General features: G+C 36.1%; 1 protein-coding gene across 1 annotated transcript in view; it reads left to right on the top strand.

Annotated features, from left to right (window-relative positions):
* Positions 1 to 821: 821 nt before the first annotated feature.
* LOC132550370 (serine/threonine-protein phosphatase 6 regulatory ankyrin repeat subunit A-like) overlaps positions 822 to 15,200 on the top strand; it is a 59,642-nt gene continuing 45,263 nt past the window's right edge. Inside the window, exons 1-2 of the mRNA XM_060214422.1 lie at positions 822 to 1,160; positions 13,082 to 13,183. Of these exons, the coding sequence (XP_060070405.1) occupies positions 822 to 1,160; positions 13,082 to 13,183 (441 nt within the window). The remainder of the gene's footprint in view (positions 1,161 to 13,081; positions 13,184 to 15,200) is intronic.

Raw genomic sequence — 15,200 nt, 5'->3', positions numbered from 1 at the left:
CCTTACTACACATCTGGAGTCTGGATTACAGTACTGGAATTACTCTCCTTACCCGTAAGACAGTTGGATTGCATAGTTACTGAATGTTACCAACGTCTTCTTGAATTCCTAACTTCATGTCTTTGATATGGTCATACATTCTATAACATAGAAACTGGAGAGTCAGAGGATTAAGGAAGTAATATCGTTTGGATCCAGGGAGTCCATTTCACAAGATGAAAAATGATTGAGGGACTTTATGTAACGTATGCAATAACTGCTGAATATTTCTCAGTGGAAATCATCAAATATTAGTGTGAAACTCGAACCCGATGTTTCCATTGACTACATCCGGGTTATTTTGTTAGAGAGTTCCGAAACATTGGTGGGATGGTGATGATGACGTTGTCAAAACAACCGGTACTAGGTACCAACAGTGTAATCACTAAGAGGGTCGAGCCACGTATGTGTTTTAATTACTTATAATCAATTGCATTTTATTACTGCGGAATTTACGCTACAGTTGGTCCGTCTGTTATGTTGAAATCCAGTTTGGGTGTAATAAATCAAATTAACCTCACTTTCAAAGTAAAAACTCGTCTAGTTATCAACATCAGGACGTACCATTACTTTGTATGGTTATCTCGTGAGAATCGATGACGTCGCAGCTTGGACGTTTTCTGGAATGATAAAATGTTTATACCAATCATTTGTAAAGAGATGTGGGAATATCTAGCTGACAACTGAACATTTTTGGTACAGCAGCGATATATTATACAGTGAATTACCAACAAAATGATATCATTCGGTATGAAAATTCTACCTTTCGATTGTGGTTTTTAATGGAAACTAAGGAGAGCAAAGTACCGGAACCGGAAGAAGATGTGAAGAAAGATGAGGGTGTAGTTGAGCCACCCTCTACGGAGGGGGTCCCAGGATTAGATGATGACTCCGGGGGATATGGGGCGGGGTCAGAGAGCACTATATCCAGTGGGATAGGGACGGGAAAGAGCTCGGAGAATAGCTCCGACACAATGTCTGTGAGTTCCGGTGGAACTGTTCAGTCCGTGCCGACTTCCGGGAAAGTTCTAGGTCTTTGTCAGAGGGGTGAATGGATGGTACTTGACCAGCATTTGAGGACACTCCAAAAGGGTCACACCGACCTCTCACAACAGGACGAGGTAAAGCATTTTTCAAAGATTTTTTTCTATCTTTCATTAATTTGTTTTAATGTTTTGGAAGGTGTGTGGAGTAGAGGTGTGTGGTGTTTCTTCGTTGTCGAAATGACCCGGGCCACAATGTCCATTTCTTTGTCTAACTTTGCACTACTTCAAGCGATACTAATACCAGACTGTATTTTAAATACATGAATCATGACTAGATTCAAAAACAGATATATTCTTAATGCTGATGAATATCTAGAAGCTATGCTATATTCAGTTTCTTTGATTTAGGATTACACTATCCCATGAAAAAACACATTTAAATTTCAAGTGTTATATTATAAACTAGGTTGCTATGATTTGGATCTCGAGTCCGATCTTGTGTTGATATGGTAACTCAAGTGTACCTACTCGAAGCAGGAGGTCGGTCAAAATCGGTATAATTATCACATCAAGTTTTGACCTGTTGTGATAAGCAGATAGAATATTGCGCTAAAACTTTCAATAGAAATTGATATATTCTCTCAATATTTTCTTTTCAAATCGATCCGTCCGTCCGTCGTTCCGTCCGATAGGATTTCCAAGATATATTTCAGACCTATTGATGATTAATTCCAAATCGCATTTTTACAGCATCTTTCTTAGCGGGAAAAATAAGGGTTAGCATTTTACAGATAATCACTGGATATTTGTCTTTTCTCCAGATAATTCTCGTATTCGGTGGATGTTTGCAATTAATTAGGTATTTGTATACTTTGATATATTAATAGGATACTCTAGGTAGATATCCAGTAAAATTGTCGTTAGGCCTAAGTATGACTTGGTTTAACAGTGTAAATCTACCGCGGCTTGCAGCCATTCCTACTATGTAACTGTTGCGCTTTCTGACCTGGTAATATTGAGTAGATAAAGGAACAATTACGCAATTAGACAAAATGACGATACTACGAGAAATAAATGGATTTAATCAGTGTTATTGGCGGTATAGGAAATTAAGTAGTGCTTGTAAGTTATCCTATTGTTGGTTTGTATGAACGCTTTTTAGGCTAAACGTACTCAGTACGCATAGTCTATTGCTACGGCCTTTCAGACAAAATTTACCGATCCTGGCCTTCTCATTGGCTGAAATATCGAAAAGAGTTAGAGCCTTCTAGCGGCAATTTTCTGCGTAAATAATGCCGCGATCTTTCAAATCGCTATTTTAAAAGCATCCAAAATTAGTTTATTTTTTAATAACAATACGATTACTATATATTTCAAAAAAGAAGCACAGTGTGGTTGAACTATTGATAAATTTTGAACAATATATTTTACGGAATTCTCAACATGACGTAAGCGTACAGAACACTGTACGTGCGAGTTGATAAGAAGCTAGTCTGGGGGCTTGGTTTGAATTATCAACTAACAGCACTTATAAACAAACAAAACTTACAAACAGAACATCAATTTTGTTTTAATCCTTGTCGTTGTGGCAAGATCGTCTTATTATATAACATCACTTTATCTCAGTAGACGTCACCGAATTGGACTGTTCGTCCCACGCGCACACCCGCCGATATGACACTTTTTTCAGGTTTTTCACACCCACCGCCATTACACTTTTACAAGTTTTTGAAGATAAAAAGTTTGCGCTTCGTAGGCAAGGTACATTTGGTGCTCATGATTTATGAATAATATATTTTTAATACTGTACTGATCATGATGTTGACTCTGTCATAACTTATATTTTTTGTCTTTTAGTTTTATTTGATGAAGGTTGATTGTGCTGATTTCTCAAAGTTTGTTAATGTGTATCAAAGTTCCTTGAATTGAAAATATTCCTTCAAACAAAGCGCTTTTTGAAAAAAAAACAAAATATTCATTTTTATAATTATCAATTAACTAGAACGAAATATTTCCATAACATATTTATTCATTTAGCGTGTCATGGTGACATTATCTAATGCATTGGAGATCAGAAATAGTAGTAGCTATAGTGAAAATATTGTAAATTTTGTGTATATATATGGAAGTCTGGTTTAATCTCAAAGAACTATGTCTTTATAGACATAATTACTGCACGAAAAGTCTAACCATGATACTTCTAGGAAGATAAGAATGTAAATACATTTAATGTAATTACTTACACTTTAATCTATCTGAAATGATGTGTACACCTTATCTACTTTCCTCAACTACAAATATAATTACAATAAGTAAGGACTATTACTTTGCAATACATTCAAAATAAAGAAGTAGGTATAAAGTTCTTTCGATTTGTCTAAATCCTCATATTGATAGGATAGAATTTGCAACATCTTGGGTATTTCAAAGGTTTTATTTAGTCAACTTCATCATAGAGCTATTAATCATTTGGCTTGTTGACGATAAATATATGGTTGTGTGTATTTTGTTATTTTTTTTACCTATTTTGATTTGTTCACATTATTGTCGTCAAATTTGAAATAAGAATTAAAGAAGATATAAAATCGCTTAAAATTAAGAAAAATAGCCTCTGGTTCTCTTATTTTAGTAATTTTTGCACTCCAAAGTGTAGGAGTATGGGGAAAGTAATATAGCTTTGCGGTTATTTGTGAACATTTTTCAATACGTTTAGCCTTTCAGAACTTTCAGTACTTTGATTACCGTTTGGTTCCTGGAACATTAAACAATTGTTCGAGAAATGACGTTTTGGTTATGTGATATTTCAGGTACATTTTCATGAATATTGTTTCTATATTCATATTTACCTGAAATTAATGTTTGAAAAAAAAAACAGTAAAAAAAACGAGAAGGATTCATAAGCCGCCATACAGTAAATACACTGTAAATCAAGTCACGCAGTTACAATAAACTTTGAAGATACAAGAAACCATTTTTTGATTACTTACGGCAGAGATGTATCTCTGCTTACAGTTGTTTTCTAGAAACATTCACAGCAGGCGATAAGAATCACGTCAGCTCGATCTTCAACAGCACAAGTCGGGGATGTCCGTGAGCAAATTCCGTAAAATATATTGTTCAAAGTTTATCAATAGTTCAACCACACTGTGCTTCTTTTTTGAAATATATAATAATCGTATTGTTATTTAAAAATTAAGCTTATTGTGGATGCTTTTAAAATAGCGATTTAAAAGATCGCGGCATTATTTACGCAGAAAATTGCCGCTAGAGGGCTCTAACTCTTTTCGATATTTCAGCTAATGAGAAGGCCAGGATCGGTAAATTTTGACTGAAAGGCCGTCGCAATAGGCTGTACGTACTGAGTACGTTTAGCCTAAAAAGCAATCAAAACATTTTCCGCCTTAACTTTTTGTATTTGCGTACTTGACATAAATTGTTTCACTTGTCGATGTAGTCATAACCGTTGGAAGGTATGACGTGGTGGAGGCAGGAATTTGAGAGGTGGGGGTGGGGGCGGGGGCGGTGAGTTTTACCTGAAATGATTCTGGAAGTAAGCTGAGAGCTGAGATACTTCACGCGGATGTAGTTACCTTGGATAAAAGTAAACTGATGAATTAATAATCATCATTTTCCTCTCATATCATTGTAGAACTGTTCTCATTGTCCTAAATCTACAGTTGATACAGAAGAACAAAAAATAACCACAGTTGATGCCTTTTTAGATTACGATCGATAGGAGAAGGGGTTAACTGCTTTAAGTATTTCTTGTTTACCGGGTAAGCAATATCGTGCATGGTTAGATATTATAAAACAAGAAATATGAATACTACAGAATCGATTTTATCGGTAAACAATGTATTTCAATAGACACATGAGATTGGTATTATATAATCTGTTTCACTCACAATCATTCAGTTTCTATAGATGTAATCAGCTTTAGACTATACTATAAATGAGAATGTGTATTTATTTTCCTTCGGACCAAAAGTTAACGGGAATGACATATTCTGTTGCTCTCAATCAACATCTGTAACAAAGATAATGGATTCGACATCACTTAATGTTTTTACCAAGTCTAACATATCTATAATTCGATAGAACTGCTAGCGTTTTCGCTAAAAAAATTAAACTCGATTATAACAGATAACAATTATTTAAATTCATATTCCTAAGTCAACTTTTTAAATATTTCTCTCATGCTTTTCACAGTTTCAAACCAACTGTTGTCTTTTTCAGCTGGCCATCATCAGATGGTGAGCTATTCATATCGCCCGTTGTCTGTCGTCAGTCCTGACGTCCGTCCTTAAAGAATTTTTGTTATTGCTATTTCTGGAGAAGCAGTGGATGGACCATTTTCAAATTTCACATGTGATCTTAGTCCCTAGTTGTGCATAGTCCTTTTTGGGATTGAGCGGAAAAAACAACATTTCCGACACGTTGTCATCCTAGATTTCGATAGTTATAGTTGGTTATCGCTATTGCAGGAGAGGAGCACGTGATGTTACATTCTCAAAATTTTACATGTAGGCTTATCTTAGTCCGTGGTTGTACCCTTTTGATTTAGGGTCTGATTCGAAAAACCAAATGGCAGATGGGCGGCCATCTTGGATTTTTACTGTGAAAGTTTTTTGTAGCTATTTCTTGAGAAGGACTAGATGAATCTTTCTCAAAGTTCATATAAAGGTTCCCGTGGGTCCATAGTTGTGATATTTTTATTTTAAGTCTGATCAGAAAAACAAAATAAAAAGAAGGAACGACGAAAGATTCAGTTTTCTAAGAACAAATGAAGATCAAACGGTGGGCGTCAATATCCCTCTTGGAAACCCTGTTTCTTTCCGGATTTGAACATGATGTAATGATTTAGGAGATGTGTGTCACCACAACATTTGACGGGGTTGAATATTGCTGTCTCCGCTCTGATTACGTGTTCTACAAAACAAACATTGTTATATGTGTCGTATTAAATATGTAGACTGTAGTGTTGTTTGTAATTGATTGGGCCTCGCTTATTGCCATCGCTCAAAGGAATTAAACTACTCGTATTTCATATATATCATATGATCCCAACCATTAATAACGAAAGGACAAAACACCCATTAGAGCCGGCCGAGGGTGGCATCCAAACATTAAAACACTGAGCTGCCACAATACCAAGTAATATAGACACTGTCGTCATGATTGTTAATTAGCGGTATGTTGCACGTAAAGACAGACCCTAGGTAATGTTGCAAGTAGATTTGCAGTCTGTAAACCACATTCAAAATGTCAACTATCCTCATCTGAAGTTCATATGACAAAAGTCACATAAAACTGGTTAACTATGGCGCCATCTTTATAGCTATCTAAATCATATTAATGCTTGACAGAATGCTACAAATAAAAATATCCATTGTTTTGAATCAATCGCTCAAGTGAACATGATATCTTGAGTGCTGGGTATGCAAAGTTGTTGATGTCAAAAATAAGACAGCTGTTACGTAAACAATCTAATGTCATGCTTCTGATATACGGACAAGCAGGGAAGATTGGACTTGAAAGCAACTGTGGTGTTGGGCAGCCAATGAACTGTGACTTACAGCTATAAATTAATTGTTATCAAAGAAAACCAATGACCTGTGACCTATAACTATAAATAATCCGTGACCTAAGATCGCCCCAGATAACCAATGATATGTATGTAACCCATGACAATAGGTCTGAATAAAAACTCTCGTCTCCATTGGCAATATCAGGACGTACGTTTAGAACGAGAGAAAAAAACTGCTTTCAATTTCAACAGGCAAAAACACCTTAAGAATAGATCTGAGCAAAAGAAAACCAAATTTTGACACAGAAGAGGAGGGCAAGAACATTTTTTCAGTAGATCTGGAAATGATCTCGGAATTGAAACAGTGATAATTTCGATAGAACGATTCTCATTTATGGATAAGTAGGTTACCAGCGGATACGCATGACAAAAACTATCTGGCATCTAGTCACACGTGACAGCATGTTTTACAGCCAGTAAGTTAATTGTTAAGCCATTCGAAAAGTTGGTTTTAATGCTCTGTATGTCGAACGAGAATTGCACGACAAAGCATTAGAAAATGTTGTTATATCATCAACTAAACACGTCACAAGGCACTGTCATAGCATTTAATTGATGGTGCCTCTTTTGTAAAAGTGACCCATCTCGATCATTACAGTAATGAATATCTGACATTGTTGTAAGGAGCGGTCCAAGTTACGTTTTTCAAAGGCGCTGTTTTAGAGAAGAGTGGAGAATGGCCAAATTCTACCACAATTGACATTCAGGGATGCTATTTCAAATACCTGGCACTGTCTTACAGAAAGCGACGCTTTGACGCTTTTTATGTACATAATATTAGGCGCTATTGTACAGGAAGTGACTGGCGCTCCTGTGATAAATCGTGTACAGGAAGTGACCATATGACGGATGTTATACGGGGGTGACTACTGCTGTACAGGAAATGACTTCTGTGATGTACGAAGTCACTGCCGTCCTACGATAGATGTTTTACATTAAATGACTGGCGTCTCTATGATTGATGTAATACCGGAAGTGATTGGCGCCCGTGAATGTAATCGATACGACGTAATTAGACGTTAGACGTTGATGTAATAATAGACGTTTCTGTCACTTATACTTAAAATGGATGACATTGAAAATCACGTGGTGAGTATCATCCTTACACTGTTCGTTTTATTTATACACTATTGCTCTAGGTCAACATAATAGCCATTCAAAATTAGAAATTGTTTTAATTGTTATTGATTAAACAGACCACTTTTCTGTAAAAATGTACATTTTGCATATTTTGTCGGTATATTAGAAATCATGAAATATTAACAGGATCTTTACGAAAAGGCACGGCGAGGTCTATCGCGACCAGTTTTATTTATAAACATATATACTAAAAGTAGACACCGTTCTCTTCTCATAACATACTTTGTTTTTACTAGAGAGGATGGTGTCAATGAACAAACGTTTTCAGCACAATGCTAACTGCTTTGCATAAAAAGACGATTTGACATTCATGGAAACCCTCTTCTCACAATACTATGAAACACCCAGATACACCGAAACTCGTTCTATCAACATATTTCTACGCTTCTTGAACAATCGCAAAGCGCTTTATCAAATTTCAGTTTTAACAAATTATATATTATATTTTGGTTGCTTTAAAGGCTTTGGTCTACTTTCATTTCTTTCTGTAGTAACTTAAGGGGGACGGGAGCAAAGTGTGTTGGAAAACACATCTTGAGTAGTGTTATCTGGAGGGAAACATCCGGGTATCATTACTTACTTACAAAGTCCTGCAGTCCAGGACGACTCTCTGTTTATCGGTATAACGGTTTGACAAATTTCCGTACACATATCCGATCAATAGTGGTGAACGGGCTCAATAACTTAATTAAATATGATTGTATCTTATTTCTACTGACTATAATGCTGTTAGGCGTCAGCCGTGACGAGGTTTGGTGTTGGGATTGAATAAAAGTTGGATTTGATGGGTTTCTTACGCCCAGGAGATAATTCTCCTTCTCGTCTAGCAAGTTATCATTTCTCTGAGAAATAAGAAACCTATCAAACATTGCTACTATCATACGAATTTCATGGTTGGTACTGTATCGTTATGATTCACCGGGGAGATACACAAAAGTAGCACTCATGTCACAGGTAACATTTATATTACAAGTAACACTCAGAAAGGTGGTATAACCCTTATTACACCTTTATGTGTGTTACCTGTAATAAGAGTTATATCACCTTATCATAGGTAACACTCATAAAGGTGGTATAACCCTTATTACAGGTAACACTCACAAAAATGACATAACCCTTATAACAGGTCACGCACAAAGGTGACATAACCCTCATTACAGGTAAAACTCACAAAGGTGACATAACCCTTATTACAGGTAACACTCACAAAGGTGGTATAAACCTTATAACAGGTAACACTCACAATGGTGGTATAACCCTTCTAACAGGTAACACTCACAATGGTGACATAACCCTTATTACAGGTAACACTCACAAAGGTGGTATAAACCTTATAACAGGTAACACTCACAATGGTGACATAACCCTTATTACAGGTAACACTCACAAAGGTGGTATAAACCTTATTACAGGTAAAACTCACAATGGTGACATAACCCTTATTACAGGTAACACTCACAAAGGTGGTATAAACCTTATAACAGGTAACACTCACAATGGTGATATAAATCTTATAACAGGTAACACTCACAAAGGTGACATAACCCTTATTACAGGTAACACTCACAGTGGTGACATAACCCTTATAACAGGTAACACTCACAAAGGTGGTATAAACCTTATAACAGGTAACACTCACAATGGTGACATAACCCTTATTACAGGTAACACTCACAAAGGTGACATAACCCTTATTACAGGTAACACTCACAATGGTGACATAACCCTTATTACAGGTAACACTCACAAAGGTGATATAAACCTTATAACAGGTAACACTCACAATGGTGACATAACCATTATCACAAAGGTGGTATACCTTATAACAGGTAACACTCACAATGGTGACATAACCCTTATTACAGGTAACACTCACAAAGATGACATAACCCTTATTACAGGTAACACTCACAGACATAACCCTTATACAGGTAACACTTGGTATAAACCTTATAACAGGTAACACTCACAATGGTGACATAACCCTTATTACAGGTAACACTCACAATGGTGACATAACCCTTATTACAGGTAACACTCACAATGGTGACATAACCATTATAACAGGTAACACTCACACAGGCGATTTAACTTTTAACTTTTGTTACAGGTAACACTCACGATTACACCGGTGTAATAAAACAGTCATATCATCGGTTGTCACCCCAAGAGTGATACAAAAAATGTACCGGGGTGATATAACACTCACGACACCGGTACCACTGACAAGAGTGTTATAACACCCGTTATACATATTCACCAGGGTAATATAACAAGAAAGATGTGACAACCATATCACCATCAACATGCAAAAGATGGATGAAACACCCATTACATCGGTGATATCTTATTGTCTAACATTTCTTCTTTAAAACCTCTTGCTCCGTTTTACACATTATAACTTTCCTAAATAAAACTGTGAAACATAAATATCATATGTGTTTTATGATAAACGATTCATGTATGGTTTTGAACAATATTCAGTTTTCCACGAAACCATTCTGTCTATTAAGTGTTGATCAGTTATCAGCGAATCTGTTTTACACACGAATGCATCGCAACACGACCTTAAAGCATTATAGACCGTCTAATTTCTAAACAATCCGGCACACAATGAGTTAAAATGATGTGTTTTCTGTCGCCTAATCAATAGTCTCCAGTGTATTTTTAAAAGGTAACTTTTTAAAATTAATTTAAACCTGATATGTTTTATGTGTAGGCAAACAGTTTTGTTGTGTGTCTTTGAAGTTCGGATGAAGTTATTGACCGAAGGGTTGAGTTTGATAATGGATAGAAGGCTGCACATACAGCAGGGGTATAAATAGTACTTGGGTGTACTTTTCATACTGACGGTAACTCACCTTGGTATGAATAATATAACTGAATTGTTTTAGAATACTTGTGTTTATTGACATTGAAACTACAAATAATAAGTAGACATTGTTTATCGTGTTCATGACATGCAGTCATTTCATATACAATTTATGAATGGATTTAAATTGCGAATTCCCGAAATAAAGAACTGGTGTTCAGTAGTTTAAAAAGACGAGGCAGTATAGTAGTATTTAATAACTGTAAAAATAAATCACGTTCGTCTCGTCATAAGTTATACCGACTTATATTAAATCTCTTGTCGGTCCATATAGGCGTGGGGGAAACACATAATCGTGAAAGTGAAACCTCCAATCTTTTCCGGTCGAGGAATCAAACTTATTTGTCACACCTTGGAATGGGGTTTGAATCCATTCGGCTGATTCCATGCCTACAGCAATGAACGGTGGAGGATACTGGAATCAGCCGAAAGGATTCTAACCCCGGTCGAAGATATGTGAAATATGTTATTTTGCAGCAGGTGTCTCTAGTTTCCAAAAGTAGTATGTGCAGTGTTTCTTACTAACCGATTGTTTAAGTCTCGACTCGTTAGGTATTTTTTGTCAAATTTGTTTTTGGCGTTTGTCAGTCATTCTGACCATATTATGCTGTGTGTAGAAGGAACTCTGCAATTTCCTAAATAACGATTAAGGAATTTCGAATCGAAAAACAAAAACTTTTGGAGATGGTTTAATGATGTGTGTCACATTTTGTCATCGAATTTCCAAATGGAAGGCAACGTTCTGGTGACATTGACACCATTTTACGATATTACAACAGCAAACAACACCCCCGTTATATAGATGTACGTGTAGATATGGAGCGCGCGACCATTGCTTTGACGTGTGTGATAGCAATAGTCTCGTCAGACCGGGGTTCCGGTCCAGGATTATGACATAATAGCGATCTGGGCATGGAGTAAGGGTACAGAATCACGGACGATGGACATAAATCAACACAATTATATGTCAGTCCGATCATCATAGGATGGCGATTGATCGCATTGTCAGAATTACACTCGATATTATCTCCCCATATCAACGTTTACCTCGATTTATTTATACTTTATGGTGGTGGACGGCGGTCCGTAAACGAGTTGGGAACACCATTGGTTTTACATAAACCCCGATAACGAATCCGTATCCGATGACGGGACTGTCGCGTAATTGTGGACGCGGATTACACACATAAATCATATGTCGTTTTATACATTCAGAGCACAATCATCTTTTATTCTCATCGTTAATACCTAAAAGCTTTGGGCTTTTTGTTCTTATCTGCACTTGGGTAAATTGATGTGAAACAGAAATATATATCTGCAAAATACGTAGTCGTTCTTTTATATATATATAATGACTGCACTTGAAGGTTTATTTCACTTTGAATCCAAAGACAACACTTTGAAATGACTTCATTAGATATCTTGGAAAGCTGACAAACAGGTTTGCACACTGATAGATCTGAACCATACACGGTGGAATGTCTCAGAAAGTCTTGTAAACAATAAGACCCCGGATACCTTAACGTCAACGACTATCAAAATTTGACTATTGGCCAATGGATTCAGAAAAAGCTCTCACCAATACGGAGGTTATCTGTTTTACCGCACTGGTGTGAACCAGTGGCCAGAACTACCTCGACCATGCTCCAAGTTCTCAAATGGTATCCAAGATTAACCGTCTTGACCACGCCCCCTCCGCCGCACAAAATACAAAAAAAAATAGCATTTAAGCTATGATTTTTGTTTTTAATCAATTTAAAGGAGAGGAGAGAACATCGTTTTCTTTTCTTCGTACTTTCGTTGGTCTTAAAAAGTAGTAAGAAGCTCTGTGACTTCCAGGATACAGATAGACAATAGATTATATCGGCAACACTTTGTAGGATAGGATTACCCTGAGTATATATGGGATACGGAGAAAGTTGAAGGGACTTCCGGTTTCTTGCTTTTATTCTACAAGCTGTTCTTTATCATATGTTTTCGCTCTATCGTTCTATATCAATTTCATGATACAATCTCATTCCTTATTTCGAACTTCACAAAACTATAAAACCGTATGAATCAAAAAAGTTTACAGCTGTGGCAGCTGAAATAATGTTTTAATAGTCAGAGAGCTGAGTTTAAATGTTTGAAATCAGTCTAACATTTAATGCATAAAGGTAATAATGATGTGACGCTGGTCTTTGGAAACATGATTAATCATCACTGTGTTTTCAGCAACAAAATTCTAATCCTAATTTATCCTGATGATTCATAACATAGTCTTTATATGCAAAATAGGTCTGTATATTTTAAAGGTATATGTAGATATGCCTGTTATAAATGACATGTTTGTGTTTGTTGTCTCATTTCAACAAGATCGCTTATATCGAAATCGACATCAATGTTATAATGTTTCGCGTTTTGTTACGATTTATCTCACCAAACAACCCATTGTAATTTGACGTTTTTGTTTCCCAGGAGACTGGACAGACCCCCCTAATGGTGGTGGTTAAGGAGAATAAGCTAGTGGTAGCTGAGAGACTTCTAGACCTTGGAGCACAGATCAACGAACGCGCTAAGGTACATGTATAGCTTGTTTGATATTATTTGTTAATCAGGTTTACAGGAATGACGACGTTGTTAACAAATAACATATATGTGTTCTAATGCGAATGTGGAGAGATTTGAATAGGAATGGTGAATACTAAATAGAGAGTTTGTTTTGGGGGAGAAATACCTGATGTGTCAGGTATCAAATGTAAGTATGCATAAAACGCCTCACGACTTCATCAACAACTAAATGTACAAATGTTTAAAGAAAAAAAATCACTCCATAAAATTACCAGGTTAATTCTGTAACAAAGTCGTTTCCTGTTTGTTTATTAGTTACAAGTTAAGTGTTACGACGTTAAATATTAATCAGCCTGGCACCATTACACTATTAATCCTGTATCCTGTCATGTTTGGGATAGTAGTTTTACTTGTAGGTAAATAGATCTGAGTGTTCATTCGTCCGTGTTATGTCTATATCAGTAGCCTTGTACGGAGTCAATGCAATAAAATTGTCTTGAACTGATTAAGTATGGATACCCCATATTTGTAAGATGATTAATGTGGGAGAATGACAGTTCAAACTACACCCTCTAACCTTTACAAATGGTGGACTAAAACATTGGTTACTTTCTGCACATTAAAACAAATGCGAAACAGACTTTTTTCCGTTTTACTTCGTAAATTGACTATTAAAAGGACCGAATGTATCTCATAAAAGGGATAATTTATTAAATCTAGGTACAGGAATCCATCCATAACCTAATTTGAATCTATAATTTAAATACAATTTGCATTTGGTGGATCGAATATCTTCAGTAATTCCCAGAAAGACGACACTATTTCTAGTGTTTGTCGGAAACTCGCGTATTGTATCGACATTGGGTATAGTGATGCTGGCAGCGGTATAGTATATGTGTATTTAGCTGTTAATATGTCCTTGTGTGATGTTGACAAATAAACAAGCGATAAGAATTGATCAGCACTGTCACACAGGTGGAAATAGCCAGTTAAAGGTTTATCTTGTCTACTGTAAGCTGTCTACTTAAACTAATAATTGTCACGGATTTACACACAATAATAATATCGTAGGTTGGGCTTAACTGTCAATGTACATCGGTATATAAAAACTTACAGAATAGAGAGCCACGGAAGATTACAATGTCCTTCCCTTGATAAGTACTGTCCACCTGTTCGATTTTGCCTAATTAAGATTGTATGTGCCATTACAACAATGTCTATCATAGGGTACCACTTCATGAAAAATTAAGGTAATTGAAATTTTTTTTGGTCAAAATTGTCGCTTCTTAACCAGATTTCAAAAACGGTAAAATCTCCAGACATTGTACAAATCTTTGGACGCATTTTTATCCATATGGTTTTCAAATAAACCATGGTTTGCCTCCCGTGGAAGTTTACTCTCTTGATGATTCTTTGTAAGAGATGAATATTGTTTAGCGCCAGGAATAGCTTGCAGACTGCAACGTATCAGAACCTATAATTCCAACTCAAGGTCACAAGTTGAGGACAGAGGTCATTTAATATTTTCTTTGTCCAAACAAGCTGTAGTATGTTTATAATTTTTTTCATATATGTAAGCGAAACAACAAGTAAAAACACAAGTCTGTCGAGTGGCCGAGAGCAACGATATCTCTGGTATGACAATTCAGGACCTTACCAACTGACCCAAAACAGCATGCTGCGTCAGTTGAGTGACAAATACCGTAATTAACACTATATAAATTTTGTGTGTGCATGTATACCCTAAATGACACAAGATATGAAAACTTTTAATAATATCTGTGAAGTAATGTCTGTTATGACGTCAGTAGGAACCAAAGCCTCTTATTCAGGGTCCTAATATTCATTATGCTCTTATATCAAATGCCGTTGATTAGGTACTAGAACCCAGTTTCGAAGTTGACTTCCATCACACGGATCAAACATTGCTGCTATTAATTACCATATTTTTTGTGTTTTCCAAAACAAAAACATTAATATGAGAGGATTGAAGATAACACAGGTGAGCCTATTCCCGGGAGAGTTG

Source organism: Ylistrum balloti, unplaced genomic scaffold (assembly GCF_031769215.1).
Source record: "Ylistrum balloti isolate Yb309-2 unplaced genomic scaffold, AGI_CSIRO_Ybal_v1 Utg370120, whole genome shotgun sequence".
Lineage (NCBI taxonomy): Eukaryota > Metazoa > Mollusca > Bivalvia > Pectinida > Pectinidae > Ylistrum > Ylistrum balloti.
Note: the sequence above shows the minus strand (reverse complement) of the source record. Positions and strands in the feature narration are given on the sequence as shown.